At 42.3% G+C, this 17,778-nt stretch overlaps 1 protein-coding gene across 5 annotated transcripts in view; it reads left to right on the forward strand.

Annotated features, from left to right (window-relative positions):
* Window positions 1–17,152, forward strand: part of LOC108657732 (uncharacterized) — a 37,350-nt gene extending 20,198 nt beyond the window's left edge. For 2 of the 5 annotated variants that reach the window (XM_089263281.1, XM_030389463.2), the window contains 5 exons: window positions 571–744; window positions 8,214–10,569; window positions 12,083–13,412; window positions 13,480–13,543; window positions 14,722–17,152. In XM_089263281.1, the coding sequence (XP_089119407.1) occupies window positions 571–744; window positions 8,214–10,569; window positions 12,083–13,412; window positions 13,480–13,543; window positions 14,722–14,793 (3,996 nt within the window). In that variant the 3' untranslated portion in view covers window positions 14,794–17,152. The remainder of the gene's footprint in view (window positions 1–570; window positions 745–8,213; window positions 10,570–12,082; window positions 13,413–13,479; window positions 13,544–14,721) is intronic. The other 3 variants (XM_089263282.1, XM_089263283.1, XM_089263284.1) reach the window with 3 other exon arrangements.
* Window positions 17,153–17,778: the final 626 nt, after the last annotated feature.

The raw sequence follows: 17,778 nt of genomic DNA on the forward strand, positions 1-17,778 counted from the left end.
TTTCTTTCGGACTCTCTGTTTGTGTAACTTTCTTTATCTCTCTCTCTCTCTCTCTTTCTCTCTCTCTCTCTCTCTCTCTCTCTCTCTTTCTCTCTTTCTCTTTTACCCTTTTTCCCTTGCCCTACTCTCTGTCTCCTGAACTTCCTGTGTCCACACAACCTGTGCACACACACACACACGCTTACTAATTAACAATCGCACACACACACACGCACACCTACTATATATATACACGCACACGCACACACACACACACTCTTAATGATGCACACCCGCCCATCGCAATGCACAAAAAATTGGCTGTTGATTTGTTTATTTGTCTTTTCCTTTTGATTATCGTATTTATCTTGGTCTTGGCTCTCTGCCTTTACTTCGGTTGCTTCCACCCCGCATGCTTTCTTCCTTAAACTTGCGAAAAATCGAAATACAAAACAAAATTTGCTCAATGAATGTGCGTGTGTGTGCGTCGTATGCATATGTGTGCGTGTGTGTGTGGGTGTGTCTGTGTATGTGCGTGTGTCTATGTGTGTGCGCATTGGGTGGTTACCGTGTTTAACTAATACTATGAAGGTCGGCACTGGCACCCTACAGGAAACAATTGGTCTCGGTTTCCGCGAGGAGGGCGCCTTGGAGCTGCGCAGCTCCACCGAGGAGCTCTATTTTATGGATCCAGAGCAAAAGAAAGAGGAACAGGAGCGCATGCAACAGCAGCAGCAGCAACAACAACAACAACAACAGCAACAGGTAAGTGATGTGAAGCGATAGTTAAGATCGCAGGATGCTCTTCCTTTGGCGGAAATGTAGGATCAATGTATCTGTGATATATACATATGTATGTCTATATGCCAAATGAAAATGTTGTAAACGAAAGGTACTCAAGAAGAATACCTCAGAGAAGCAAGCTATGTCTAGTATTCCATTTAGTTATTTGAATTATTCCACTTAGTATTTCAATAAACTATGCGGAAATGTAAGATCTATGTATTTGTCATATATGTATATATCTATATGCTGTATAAAATGAAAATGTTGTAACCGAAAGGTACTCAAGAAGAGTACCTCAGAGAAACAAGCTATACCTATTATTCATTCCACTTAGTTATTTGAATTGACTATGAATTTTTAGATATATGTACATATTTACGAAGACGGTCCCAGAAGTACCCGACCTAACACAGAAAAGACTAAAAATTTTGGGAAAATTATTCTTTATTTCTCAATATAATCTCTATGTAACTTTTCCTTGCGATATTCTATAGATCGTACGTGTGTTAATCGCGTTCTAATTGTTGAGGCACTACTCGAAAACTCTAAAAAATTTAAGGCAGATCTTTACTTCCGCAAAAACTAAGAGTCTTAGACTCATATCACTAAGCCCAATAAATGCCTATGCAGTCAACCATAAATGCTGCAATGGGTATCTAAGTCGTGCATGCTGAGCAAGCTCAACGGCTTTGGCACTATTTAAGTGTTCGCTCAAGCTAACTTCATTTCCCTTGCATAAAACCGCTTAAACCACAGCCACAGCAAGTTGCAGCCAGTTGCCAGAGTTGCCAGGGTAACAAAATATAAAAAGAAAAAAAACCTAGAAAAAAGAAGAGAAAAACATGGAAAAACTATATAAAGTGAGGTAAAAATTGACATAAAGGAAATTGAAATACTTTCAATGGCAAGGTGGCGATTCGAGGAAAAAGGCAGAGACAGAGGCAGAGACAGAGGCCGAGGCAGAGACAGAGGCAGAGACAGAGGCAGAGACAGAGACAGAGGCAGAGGCAGAGACAGAGGCTAAGGCAACTGCAGAGCAGCTAAATTAATAATTTAAAATTACAACCTGTCAGGCTGAAGGATGCGACAAGTAGCATGTCCTGGCGAGGGCAGCAGCGATTGCAGCGGTGGCTACTGTTGTGGCATGCGCTCGACTGACAGCTGACAACTGAGAACTCCCGTTTACCTGCAGTTTAGCTGCGCGACTGCTTCTTGATGGGCAAAAACTTGCAAAAACAGCAGCTGACAGCAGCAGAAGGAAGCAGCTGCAGTAGGGGCGGGTATGCACGACTAGCGAATGCTGTGTAAATAGATTTTAGTTTCAAGTAATCGGATATCGGTGTGAATATGAATATATATGAAAATATGAATATATGAATATATGTGAATATATGAATATATATGAAAATATGAATATATATGAAAATATGAATATATGAATATATGAGTATATGAATATATATGAATATATGACTAAATATGAGTATATGAATATATGAATATATATGAATATATGACTATATATGAGTATATGAATATATATGAATATATGAGTATGTAAATATATGCATATATATGAGTATATGAATATATGTATATATGAATATATGAATATATATGAATATATGACTAAATATGAGTATATGAATATATGAATATATGACTATATATGAGTATATGAATATATATGAATATATGAGTATGTGAATATATGCATATATATTAGTATATGAATATATGTATATATGAATATATGAATATATGAATATATGAATATATATGAATATATGACTAAATATGAGTATATGAATATATATGAATATATGACTATATATGAGTATATGAATATGTGAATATATGAATATTTGAGTGTAAGAATATATGAATATATATGAGTATATGAATATATGTATATATCAATATATGAATATATGACTATATATGAGTATATGAATATATGAATATGTGAATATATGAATATATATGAGTATATGAATATATGTATATATCAATATATGAATATATGTATATATTAATATATGAATATATGAATACTTGAATATCTGAATTATATGTGGAACACTGATTCAGTATTACTGCAGAGGTTTTCCTTAGTTGATTTCTAGGACAAATGTACATAGAAAAAAATATAGGAATAATATGAGATATGAATGAATAGCTGTGAATATAAACGAATATTAGCGAGTATTAATCAATCGCAGTGAATTCATTCTAAACTAAAGCAAATATGAGAATAAAGGATTGGTAATACCCAATAGTAACTCTCATATAGTTGATATGAATAGACTTTAAGTAGATCTAAAATCGAAATGATTCACTGAGTGAATAATTTAATTCGAATTTAATTTCACATTATCTGAAATGTAAGCAGATTTGAATAGGGCCACAGAAGCTGCACGTGAATAACAATTTTAGTGTAATTAATTTAATTAAGTTTAAAAATAATGCCAGCTATAAATAAATGAAATTCGAATTGCTTTGTTGTGGAAATGCACTCTCGCACGTTGCTAGGTGACACTCTAACAAAAGCTCTAATTAGTGCTCCGGGCTGCTCTTTTCGAGAAAAGTTTCGCACAGCTAGAAGAGAGAGAGAGAGAGAGAGAGAAGGGGAGAGAGATGGCGAGAGAGTTGGGAACAAAACATGTGGCCACGAACGGCGAGCGGAAACGGAAAGCGGCCAATTGGCAGTCGAGTAGCTCATTGAAATTGCAGCAACGTGGCAACTCTGGCTACGCTAACACTTCCGCCCGTTAATATTGTACTTTTTTTTTTTTGCCCCCCCCATTTATTTCCATCGCGAAGCTGTTCTGTTGGGGCAGCTAAAGTTTATGTGGGAAAATAATCAAATCAAACTGTTTCGCCAACTGGCACAGCCGCTGCTAGAAACTTATTAATGATGGCAGCCCGAGCAGCAGCTGCCACGCCCTCCCCCGGCCGGCCGGCCCGGCCAACTGTAATTGAGAAGTTTACTAAAACGCATAAGCTCACGCTCACAACTTCGCCAACTGGATAAGTAAAAGACCAATTGAAAAGTGACGGAAAGTAGTTAGGATGCGGCTGCTGGCCAGGCCAATGGCGTAACGGTTAAGATAAGTGTGCATAACGCAAGAAATTCAATCAATTGCGTCATCTTTGCCGGAAGGGGGGAAACGGCAAATGCCAGAAACTAATCAAATAGTATCAAATATCATTATCTGGAAACTATTCCAGTTTTGGGAAGAGCTAAGAAAAGTCTTAGGTTAAAGAGTAGCTTCAGTCAGCTCGTCGAACTGACCTACCTCATCCCTACGCCCTCTTGGGATTAGGTGTGAGCCCGCATTAAAGTTTAAGGTAAAGTGCAGTGTCCTTCAGTGTGAAGTCCATTCATGAAGGATACCTCCATGTTCCACTTGTCCCTTTCGGCAACGTCACAGACTCTTCCGCAATCATCTTTCTCTAGTAAAGTCTCTCCCTTGACTGCTCCAACGGAGTCTGTCGGCTCGGTACTTTCTGCTGCACCGTCCTTGGCACCTTGGCGGAACTTCCCCCCCTTGAAAGTAACTTTTAAGTCTTTCAAATACTATAGACTAATTACTTAGTCATTTGAAGTTGTAAGAGCGGAATTTTTGCTCTTCCCTCATTGAATAAAGACATTGTGAAATTGAAACCGAATGTGGTTGGACGTTCTAGTACTCCCTATAGCAATGGAGGCAAGCCGCAAGTAGTTGGCGTAGTCAAGCAAAGTTGTTTGCGCTGCAAGTAACCTTGTGGCAATTGATTTGCTATTGATGAATTGCCCCACACACATCGGAGGGAATAGAGCTCAGGGTTAGCACAGGTTCATTCTTCATATGAATGGATAGGATTGCTTTGCTATTGATACGGGTTAGTATGATGCTATACAGGTAGCACTTTTATATGAGGACATTCAGTTAAGATATAACATACATATATGGGATTTTATATGAGAACTGTCATATATATATATATAGGATTGATTGGCTATTGATATGGTATACGAAATCTAATTAAGATATGACATATGTATATAGGGATTAGTGAGCGTTTCTTCTTAAATGAATTGTCAGTACTATAGGATAGCATTGATTTAGTATAGGTCTTATAATGGCCACCTTTGTATATAAGGGCTATTGCTATTGTATTGAGCTAGGATATGATATTATAGTTAAGAGTTAGGAAATGGAAAAGTTAGTTCTTACCTTATTATGTCACTTATCAAAGATAAAGATATCAAAGTAAAGATATCATACATATAGATCACACTGAGGCTTCCTCTTTATATACATTGTCAATGCTATAAAATAGTATTGAGTTAGGAAAGGTCAGCTTTGTTGCTATTGCTATTGCATAGCATTGAGCTGGGACATGATATTATAAAGGTCTAAAAAATGATACTCTTTATATAAATACGGTTTATTTTTATGTAAATTTATGAAATTTTCATAGATATAGGCTAGTTAGGAAATTAGAAGGGCTTACACAGGCAACCTCTTTATATGCAAACAGAACTGAAAATCTATGGCTCTCCCGCTCTCCCTCTCTCTCTCTCTCTCTCTCTCTCTCGCTTTCCCACACAACTCTTCTATATTTGAATTGAGTTAGTTATTCAAATATGATAGGATTACTCATTGGATATCAATATATCAATAAAATGACAATAAATTTATAGAATACAAATTTTGATTGAATTGCAAAATCAGTTGAATAAACGACTCGTCGTTCACTTTGGGATTAGGTATTCCGTTTCAGTTTGTCAGTCATTCAATTGATCAATCAATTAGGTCCATTTCGTTCCATTGTCGTTGCAACATTGGCCCATAATGAAGCAGATTCATCCTTGGAACGAACTTTATGCTTCGACTTTTGCGGTTTACGGGCAACCGCAAAACCGTTCACCTGTCGCACAATTAACAAGTTTATTGGCAACAGAGCGATGGCATTCGATATGCGGTTGGATGGACTAAATTGATGGCTTACCGAGCCGACGGCCTTGACATTTTGCCCAACTTTGCGTGCGACATCGGATGGGGGCTTCAGTGTTTAGTTAAACATGCAGAGCCACACCCCCAGCCCCTGCACGTCTGATGCACTGCAATGCATTGAGTCGGTGAGCGAAATCCCCCTCCCCCCCACGATTTGTCACTGTCAATGTTAATTAAATGTTAAAATCCGATCCACCGCTGACATTGGAGCTCGTTGCAGTTACTAATTAATGCTTTGCGGATCAAATTGTTCTCCTTTTGTTGTTGTTGTTGTTGTTTTTATCTGTGGGTGCTTTGCATGTATCAATGTTTCCAGTGTTTCAATCACCCATTGAGTCCACAAACCCAGCAATTATATCAGTTCGCTTGCATGCTTCTCTCTGTGAGACCTCCAGCTCTCTGTATCTCTCTCTCTCTCACACACTCTATTGGTATGTCGTTCTGTTTATCTAACCTTATCTTCTTCTCCATCTCTCGCTCTCTCTCACTCCTCACACACTCACGCACACACACACACACACACTGCTGAGAACGCGCCGGGAGCCAGCAGCGGCCCATCAAGGAAGTCGAAATGCAATTGACATGCGATTGAATGAATGTCAGAGATTGTGTTCCGGGTTAACGCGTGATAGCTTTTTGTTCAACGCTCTTCCATTTTGAAGCACTTGAATACCCTATGATTTGTTTGGGCATATCTAAGCTGCATTTCGAATGACTCCAACTCCAACATTCAGTATTTGGTATAGTTTCATACATATGTAGATATAATAGAGATCAAAGAGTTTGTCTTCGTTTCGATAGCTGTGCAGTATTCTCAAAATATCACTATGAAAATCGATTTTCTATATATAGTATAGTAATTTCCAATAAATTTTTAATGCTGCAGACATCTCAGTGCTTCGAGGCTGATTGCTAGCCACATTTCAATGTCGTTTAGTGTGAGCATGTATATTCCTTAGCATATATATATGAGCTATATTTAAAGTTATCGATAACATTTTTCGAACAGCTCAATATTCCGAGAAATGCTTAATATTCCAAGAAATGCTTAACAAGATCTATAATAAACATATTATTTTATAAGAATGTCTAAAAGTTAGACGAGGTTGATTGGCTCTAAAAATATGTATAATTATCGATCCTAGAACCGTATATTCAGTTGCATTTCAAGTACTGCTGAAATCTTGTTTCAAATGAATTAAAAATCGATTAATACCGATAGTCGATTTTCGCTTATAGTATACTAAGAACGTTGAATGTAGTCATATGTCGTTATGCATTTATCATATATGATTCAATATCCAAAGCAATCTATCTGAATAGAGCTATGTTTTAGAATTCCATTCATAAATCGATGCACATGGATATTAATAAATTGTTTCTCTCAATGTCAAAATTCTTCGTTATTTACATAGCATGACTGCATTTACAACATCGATAAATATCGCTACTAATAAATTGATATTGTGTATCAATATCAATTAAACTTTAACATATTATAGACTACTTATTTGATATATTTCAGACTACTCCTATAAAATAGAGTCAAATTTCATTCTTCACACAACACAAAAAATCGATAAATACCGATAACAATAAATTGTCATTCGAAATATTATAGAATATATTTGAGATAATAAAGGCTACTTATAGGAAATAAAATCATATTTGATTGTTCACTCAACACAAAAAAATCGATAAATATCGATAATAAAAATTGATATTGAATATTTTACAAACTACCTATTTGAAATATTATAGACTTCTTATATGAAATAAAGCCATATGTCCTTCTGCACTCAACAACAAAAAATCGATAAATATCGATACAAATAAATTAATATTCAGTATTTTACAAACTACTTATTTAAAATATTATAGACTTCTTATATGATATAAAGCCATATATCCTTCTGCACTCAACAAAAAAACATCGATACATATCGATACAAATAAATTGATATTCAATATTTTACAAGCTACTTATTTAAAATATTATAGACTTATTATATGATATAAAGTCATATTTGGTTGATCATTCAACACAAAAAAAAAAAACGATAAATATCGATAACAATAAATTGATTTATTTTGTATAAGGCCATGTTTCGCTAGATTAATTCTCAGTTTGGAGATTAAAAAAAATAAACAGATCATATAGCTATACAATATGGCTAGCCTAGAGCGCGCTCTACAGGGTATCGCTCTCGCCTAGTATGACACACTCTTGTTTCTTTTTAGCTTTTTTTGAGGGGCTGTTTCAAGTACAGCCAATGGGCAGTGCTCGCTTCGAGTGGCATTTGTCCTAGTCGAATTGTCTTTGGTTTGCGGGAGAACGGATGGATGACTCTCGTGTTTCGTGCCGCGTGACTCGTGACTCGTATCTCGTGCCTGCTGCTAGTTGCGCAATGTATTGAGCTTGTTTCTTTTTTGTTCGATTCGCAGGGCAAGCGCTCGTCGCCGCACATCTTCAAGTTCGATGACCACCAGAGCTATCTGCAGCAGCACCAGCGCAAGGACTCGGCCAGCTCCGAGGTGGCCGCGCTGCTCTGCATCTCGGGCCGCACCAGCCGCATCTCGAGCGTTGGCAGCCAGGGCTCGGCTGTTAGCCGTCTGTCCGCCGTCTCCTGCGTCTCGCGCTCACCATCGCCGCATCGCATGCTGCTGGAGACCTCGTTCTGCGGCCCCAAGCCCGTCGAGGGCGCCGATGGGGTGGTGAGCGGCGCCAGCAATGCCTCCACGGCGCCCAGCTCCGCTCAGAGCTTGGGCGAGGCGACGCTGGCCGTGGAACAGCTGCTGCTGGCACGGGCCAAACACGATCCCACCCAGGTGGTGCTCGCCGAGGGCATCCAGATGCAGATGCCGATGCCGATGCAGCCGCCCAGCACATTGGCACGCCGGGCCAAGCCCACCACGCTGGCCAATGGCGAGAGCAAGCCCAGCAGCAGCAGCATCAGTGGCTCAGCGAAACCCAGCTCCAGCTCCAGCGCAATGGGCGCTCAGCGACGCAGCACCAAGAGTCCCGGGCAAATGGTCGTCGGCAAGACGCCCAGCGGCACGGAATACATACGCATCAATCTGCGTCCGGATCACATGTACAGCGACAAGGGCATCGCGCCCAACGAGCGTGTCGTCGAGGCGCCCAACCAGCTGACGCCCGTCTACTCCAAGAGCTCCCACAGCCACTCGCAGTCGCAGTCGAAGCCCGCCTCGCTGAGCCTGCAGGGCGGCGGCATGGACGAGCACCGGCTGACACCGACGGCCAGCCCGAAGCCCTCGCGGCATGCGATGCGGCTGACCAGCCGCTCGCCCTCGCCCGCAGCACCGGCTGGCTCCTCCGTCTCCCGCAAGAGCTCGTTCAGCTCGCTGTTCCGGCTGGGCAAGGATTCGCCCGACTCGCCGCGTGAGTCTTCCCGGTCGCGCAGCAAGAGCAAAGAGCGACCATCGACGGCGATGGCGCTGACCCAGGCGCCCGGCTCCCAGAACGTGACGCCCAGCAAACAGAAGTCGGTGCTGGCCATCTTCAAGCCGGGCAAGCGGGGCAGCAGCGCCGGCACCGATGGCACCAAGAGCTCTAAGAGCTCCTCGCCCATCGACAGCGCCGAGCCGCCGCCACCGCCGCCGCCCGCGCCCGGCGGACGGAGTCGCACGCCCGCCGGCTCGCGGCCCAACAGCCGCCTGAGGTACTACGATGAGCCCGTGGAGGGCGTCATCCACATACCGCTGCATACGCCGCCGGAGGAGCGGGAGGCGCGCACCCTGCTGCAGGGCATCCAGCAGCTGGCCGCACCCTCGCCGCCGCCCATGGAGCGCACGCGGATCATCAGCGCGAGCAGCGCAGCGAAGGCGTCGAGTGTGCCTGCTCCTGCTGGAGCCGGCGCTCCCATCACTGCCAGCCAGCTGGCCGCAGCGGCTGCCGCACTGCGTCCGGTGGGTCAGCGCAAGGCGAGTCAGCCGCGCGCCGACCTGGATGCCATACAAACGCTGCCCGCGCAGGAGGAGCTGCCGCGGGAGCAGCGCGCCTGGAACAGCGAACAGCCACGTCACGGCGTGCCGGAGCCGCAAGCCAATCTCGGCCAGATCACGGAGCACGCGGTCGTCGAGGTGGTGCGCGAGAATGGGCTGGCCGAGATGCAGCGCCTGCCCTCGGTGGACAGCACGCAGAGCGCCTGCGAGCCGCGCCTGGTGCAGACCGTGGCCACGGTCAATGCGCCCGTGGAGGATGCCGCGGCCAAGGAGCGACGCCGTCTGCTGTTCGCGACCCGCTTGGGCTCTGGCAGCCAGGAGCAGCTGTTCTCCACACAGTTCAGCATCTCCAAGACCGAGAGCCAGTCCAGCCAACTGTCCGAGCAGGTCCAGCTGCCCGACTCCAACTCGACCACGGCCTCCGACTGCACCACCGATGGACTTCAGCGCCAGGGCACGGTCATACGGCGTGTGGACGCACCCGCACCCCCACCCGCACCCGCAGCCGCCTCCGTTCCGCAGGCGACGGCACGCTCCAGCTCCGAGGAGGAGCAACACACAACGGGTGCCACCATTGTGGTCAGCAGCGCCGTCGTCATGCGCTCCAAGCACAAGTCCTGCTCCAACTCCGAGGAGGAAGCCCCCACAGCAGCCACAGCACCGCCCGCTGCACCACCGGCCGCCGATGTCCGCCACTCGCGCTACCTGGAGAGCTTCGATGTGCGCAAAAAGTATCACGAGAACGTGGCCGAGAGCGTGCCGGAAGCTCCAACCGAGCCGGCGACTGGGACGGTGCCACGCAAGCCCAAGCGCCAGAGCATACCGGAATCGAAACGTTAGTATCTGAACTGAACTAAACTGAACTAAACATATATATATGTACATATATATATATATATATATATATAGTATATAGCCATACAGGTGGGTGAACACAGTTAGAGGTGAAATAGGCTAACATCAAATTTAGAGATTGTCGTACCAGGCTATACAATAATCGAGGAATACCTCTATTATTTAGTCTCTATTCAGTATAGACAATAAATTGTTGAAGGAAAATAATTTTAGATTAATTTCGATTTAGATTATTGTTATGCTCAGTCTAGAGAACTGCAACTAATAGGAAAATACGTATATTCATAAATTAGGTAGAATTTCGAATACAGTAGAATCTGATAATAACGACACTCAAGAGACCGTAGCTCCAGAGACCTGGAAGTCGCTATAATCATACAAGATTGCTCATTTAATCTTGTCGGGAGACCAACATTTTAAGTGGAGTTATTATAACCGGATTATACTATATACACAATATAATCCCATTGATCAGTGACTTGAGATACTAGAAAACCTCTAGGAGTAGATTATATTACATCTTTCGAATGCTCCAGCTGAAGGAAACTTTATCCATAAACTAGGTTGAGACTCCAATACTTAGACTCGTTGATCGGAGAGCTTTGGCGGAAGGTTTATCCATAAAATAGTTGGAGGTTTGGAACTACATCATCATTGATCAGTTGTTAAAGAGACAGTGAGAGATATTTCGAGAGCTGATAGTGCTCAACTCTGTCGAATAATTCCATTGAGTGCACAGCTGGTACTACTTTGATGCTTTTATTATTTTCTTTATTCGAATTTAAAGCCAGAAACAAAGGGAAAACTTCATTTTCTGGATACTTAAAGAGGCAGAAATATTATGTCATGAAATTAGAAAGTAGCTCTGATAGACTCTAAAGGAATAAAAGGCCCAGTTTGTTAAAAAAAAAAATATATTAAAAAAATAAAAAAAAAATTGGGACTTATAAAAAATTAAATTAATTTAAAGGAAATAAAATGCTCAAGGAGAAAAATGAAAGCAAAAATGTCCTCAAAAAAGTATATGAACTTGATAGGAAATACAGCTGAAGGGAAAGGCGTGTAATCCATATGCCGCTCCAATAATACCTACAAAGTAATAGAGTCTGTGCTTCACAGCAATCCACTAGCCATAACTTAAAGCTCTAGCTTTAAACTGTCCCATATTATATACACACATACATACATACACACATACAAGTTCATCCGTTGAGCGTTTATAAATTGTATCCTGAGCCAAGGTCTGCCATATTACATAGGGCTTCTCCGTTCGTGGAATCGTTTCGGTTTTCAAACTAACTAGCAGGAAACGCACCGAAGGCGGAGAGCAGGAGAAGGAGGGCTCTTGCATATACATATGTACAGCACCGTCTGTCGCTCTTTCAATTTCAAATGCAGCTCTCATTACTTAGAAATGCCTGCATAATACATATACCTGATATATACAGTATATACATATTTACCCCACTCACTTTTATTCCATTACTGTTTAGCAATCGCCGTGGCATTGCAGGAGCCGGAGCCCCAGCCCCAGCCAAAACCAGAGCCAGAGCCAGAGCCCGAGCCGGTAATGGGAGTCGAACGCAATGCGCAGCTGCACGAGCTGGAGGCGGTGTCGCCCACGCCCACGCACGACGAGCGCTCGGAGCGGCACTCGACGGACGAGCACGAGCCGATCGAGTCGTCGGAGAGCGAACGCGACTCGGACATGGCGGGCAGCTCGTCGCTGACGACGGCCGTGCCCATGGGCATGGATGCGAAGCGGCATCATTTTCCGCGCAACGTGTGCCTGATCGAGGAGCACGAGAGCACCGGCCTGGTGTCCCAGGAGTCCTTTGACGACGAGCTTCCCTATGTGCCCACCACGCTGCCCGAGGAGCGGGCCCAGGGCGTGCCGCTCATCCCAATGAAGGAGCGCGCCAACATGGAGCTGAAGACCTGCCCCGTGGACCGGCCACGCTCGACCACCCCGCTGAATCCCTCCCATCTCGAGGAGTACTGCACGGGCGTGGGCATAATGACGCCGCAGGAGTCGCCGCACGAGCTGGACGCGGGCGGGCCCGTGCGTGGCGAGAAGCTGCGCATTAGTCTGCCGCGCAAGGAGCCCGCCATCAAGGACAAGACGCAGAGCAGCAAGTCGCCGCGCCGCATCTCCAATGCCAGCGGCAAGTCCTGGTTCGAGTTCGCCGAGGAGGGGCTGCGCGCCAACAATCTGGAGCGCAAGGATTCCAGCAAGCAGCTGCTGCCGCCGCCGCCTGCCGCTCCCCCGCTTGCGCCGACCACAGCGACGGGCCAGACGCCTGCCAGCCTGGAGGAGCCCAAGCCGAAGGCGTCCACGCAGCGCAAACTGTCCGGCCATTGGATCGACTTTGAGAACATACCCGAGAAGCGGAAACCGGCCAAGCGGATCACCACGCTGCCGAAGGAGACAATAACCACCACCACGACGACGGCCATCACGAGCGCCTCCTCGGCCGGCGTGTGCACCGGAGCGCATCGGGGCAGCTCTGGGCATCACCATGGCCACGCTCACACCCATCACCATCACCATCAGCGGCCGGACGCGAGCTCCGGCGACAAGCTGCACTACAACTACGTCAAGCCCGAGGACTGCCAGTGCGAGTGCCACGAGGCGGAGCGTGGCGAGTCCTCAGCGGCCACTGGGATCACCTCTAGCACCACAGCCGACAAGGACAAGGATACCAGTACGGGTACGGGTACGGGCACAGGCACCGGCAGTGATTCGCTGGCTTCGGTCGAGCTACTGCAGCAGGGCGAGGACACATTGCCACTGCTCGAGCCGGAAGCGCAAACGGAGACCAGGTAAAACTGTCTGAACTTTTAGCTAGTTTTGGTGCTATTCCCTAATGGCCATTCCAAATCATTGCAGAGTCTACGCAAATGAGCCGCTGCCACCGCCAGCGCGTCACATCAACAAGGGCACAGGTCAAAGGGTGAGTAGAAGACATTGCATCCAAACAGAGCTCCCACGATTGATATTGAAACTGACTGGAACTGTTCCCCATTTCGCTTTGGAAGTACATGGAATGACGGACGGATCTTATTCGAGATGAATTGGAAAGGCAATGGAGATATTTGACCTGGCCTGACTTTCTCGGTGACCTATCACTCTCGGGCCAGATCCTCAACAATCCCAGCGCGCTCTCGACTGCCATTAAGCTATTCGATGAAACTTAAAAAGACATTAAAGATGTTTATAGAACAATCTTCCATGACCTCGCCTTAAAAGGACGTGGGAGCAGTCCCACGACATGTTGTCCAAAGCTCAAAACTGTCTAAGACCATTCACGAAGACAATCAAATCATTAGAGATAAGTGGAAAAGGCCTTAAAGATGTCGTAAGGCGTCTATTGGGGAGATTGCGGTGCTGATAACAATGTACAGTAACCAGCCCTAGTCCATATGAATAATCTAACAAACTCTTCCATTGGTCATCTTGCCAGAGTTTCAGCTTCTCATATTCAAGAAAGTTTTATTGAACCTATTCAGTGTTCAATTAAAGGCAGCTATGTATTTATTGAATTGATATTGAGCGACTCATTGGTTCATGAACTGTATATTCAGTCCTTCGTGGACGTCACTCTACGCACAGTTATTCAATAAATCATGAGCCATTGACTCTCCAAAACGAGTCGTTTATGACCGTCTGATTGGTTTAAATTTAACGTTCGTGAGCAACTGCAGCTAATTGAGATTGGAATAATTGAGCCGCCCCAATCAACGGCGCACAAGACTTTAACTCTCCAACTCTCCAATTTGCTCAGCTGGCGTAAGTCGAGCTGCATGCACACTCCTGGAATACGATTCATTTGCTTAAGCAGTTCATTCAACTCTTGTGCCAATGGCATTCGCTCTCTGTGTTCAACTCTCTTTGGCTAACAGTTATATGTCTGCTGAGCGCAAGCACTCTCTTCTGCTGCAGCACTATCTAAGCTCTAAGCGTGACTAGCTTATGCTATCGACCTGCTATCCGTCTCCCTCTTTCTCTCTTTCGTTCACTCTCGCGCTTTGTTAGCTGTGCAATCGTGTTAGTCTCTTAACAGGCTAAGCTCTTACTGCTATAAAACTTACATTACTTCTCTCTCTCTCTCTCTCGCACTTTTGCATGCAGCTGGAGGAGTTTCCACGTCGTGACGCCGCCGCATCCAGTTCCAGAAATCGCAAGTTTCCCGATAGAAAATAAACTGTTATTCTACGCTATATATTTTTGATTTAAGATATATATCCTATATATGTATAGATATGCATATGTTTCCTTTTTTTGTTATACCTCAACTATTGCATCTTCAGGGTAGCTAAAAAAAAATTTGCAATCGACAAGTCGATCAGGCTCGGATATCCTTAATGTATGTACCTCAAGCAGTGCGGTTGTTAAACAAGTTATTGAAAAATAAATAAAAAGAAAAAAGAAAAAATATACAATATATATATAAAGGAAATTCTAAGAATATGAACAAATGTTACAGGCATCATCGATCTTCAGATGAAAGCGAGTATTTCCTTTCGACTTTATTAGCTAAATGTATATGTACTTAACTACGATAACAAAAGAAATCAATATATATATAGGATGACTTTTTTGATAGCAAAAATTAACTCATCTTTAACATAATATCTACAATATTTCTATTTGTGTTTCTTTATGTATATGTATCTGAAAGCTACCAGAGACAACCCATCCTAATACATATACCCTCCCTTAGTTCCTGCCCCGCCCCACTTCTAACAGATGCAACAGCCTTTCGAAGTTAATCGCCGACAAATTTGATGTGATCTTGATAATGTTATGATGATTCATATGAACTCTGTTGCAATGCAGTATCTTTTAAACTGTAACTGTAGCCGTAACTGTAACCGTAACTGTAGCTATAATAATTGTAACTGTAATTGTCAGATCCTAAGCATTGTGTATTATGTAGTTGTTACCTAGAATCTAGCTCAGACTCAACTATAATTCGGATTATACGGTTCTAGCTCAACAGTTCAACTAGGCGGTGGGTGTGGCAACTCTCAAATCTAACTATCCATATATGTACCAAGTCTGAAGTCTGACAACTGGGGTTATCTTGATGGCAGCTTGATATACTATTTTCAAACCGCCTACCAACATGAATTGCGCCTACGCCTCTGCTCAGCCTGTTGCATGTCCTCATATATGTACATCTGGTCTGGCAACCCTGGCCAGCATTCGTGCTCTAGCTTTCGCATTATACAATGATGCAAGCGCAAAAATATATATACATATATACGGACTCACTAATATATATATTGTATATGCATACGTATAGCCACCAAAACTGCCAGAATAGTTTGATTGCCTTTGTTTTCATTAACAATATAGTATATACATATATATATTTGTAGTATTCTATTATTATTTTTTTTTTTATTTGGGTTCCCATCTAACGATTCGTAACCAGTTTTCCTTGAGCACAATCCCAGCTGGTAGAGATGGTTTATGCGCAGACGATGCGCTTATCGTGTAAACCCCAATAAAAGCCTACCATTTAATATAACTATAAATATATGACAAATATTTTTTAGCTAGTACTTAAATAATAATTAATTGATATTAGCGCAACGGACATTCATTAAATTGAATAATATAAAATAAAAAAAGAAGAGAAAAAAGAAATTAATAAGTTAGGTAAATTATACAAATACTAAATACACGAAGAAACAAAAAACAAGCGAATAATACTAAATGAAAAAGTGCTATAAATTGAGATGTTTTTTTTTTTTTGTCGGCACTGAAATAAATATATATACTCAAATACAATATTTGTATTGATCTTATGAGAAAATTGAAAAAGATTTATATATATATATAGCATTTGTTTGTATTCTCTTTTTTTTGTAGTTCCTGAACTAATCTAAAGACGAGCACAAAACGCACTTGCAAAAAAAAGAAATTAAAAAATAAATAAAATAAAAAATATTCAAAATAATAATAATATTAATGATGTAAGAATCAATGCAAAATGTTACAAAATCTGTACAATAATTTCAAAAATTTATATACATATATATATTTCTATGTTACTTATAGTTATAAACAAACATATTTATAAAGATTTCTTTAGATTTTTTCTTTTCTTATTTTTTGTGTCTGCTTCGCACTTTTACGATAGATAAATTTCGGATATTATTCTTTTGAAGGCTTTTTATTGTATTATCTATAGATAACACTACAAGAGAATAAGAAAGAAACAAAACAAACGATATACAAATACGAAAACCAAAAAACTGTTGTTGGAAAAAATGCATTTAAGAAAGAAAAAAAAACAAAACAAAACAAATAAAAAGAAAACATAACCGAAAAATCAATTTTTTTCAAATCTAATAAAGCAAAACCAAAATTAACTTCAATTGTTAACGAATAAACTTTCAACATTCATATAAATATATACATATATATATATATATACATACACAAAATAAGAAATCAATGAACTAATTACGAGTATATGCACTTTCATTATTTAACAATTCATATAGATATTCCAATGTGCGTGGAAAACGAATAAGAAACCAAAGCAAAAACAGAAATCAAAAGAAATGATTAAAACCCTATTTGAATTGAGAATTATTCATTAAAATGAACGGAAAAAAATACAACTGAAAAGAAAACAGAAAAAAAAAAAAAAAAAAAAAAAACTATGAAAAATAACAAAATTTAAACAAATGCCTCTATTCATTTACTTAAACCGGGCGGGTGCAGAGGCCCAAGTCAAAGACCGCATATGAATGGCATTAGAAAGGGTATGTATGGGTGCGGAGAGCTGATAAGCAATGCTATCTACAGACCCTGCATTAATTGCCACGACTGTCAATTAGTTTATTTGCATTTGACTTTGACACTCGATTTGACGTTAACAATTTGTCAAGCTTACGTTTGGCCAAAGGCAATGCAAAATCACCTGCTCTTATGCAATTATCACAATATTCAATATTTGTTACAGATAAAAAAGACAAAAAAAAAAGTATAGTCAAATTTACTTATAGTTCAACAAATCACGTAAACGCACGCTTGTCACAAACCGCGCACTGTGTAAACATTGAGTTGGTACAACTGACCCGCGCAACAGCGCAAGCGCGCTCTCTCGCTCCCTCGCATCCGCTCTCACGTGCTGGCACAGTCAGCGCAACAACAGCGCTCATACAATTA

This window comes from Drosophila navojoa, chromosome X (genome assembly GCF_054131105.1).
Source record: "Drosophila navojoa isolate 15081-1374.11 chromosome X, UAZ_NAV_1.0, whole genome shotgun sequence".
Classification (NCBI taxonomy): domain Eukaryota; kingdom Metazoa; phylum Arthropoda; class Insecta; order Diptera; family Drosophilidae; genus Drosophila; species Drosophila navojoa.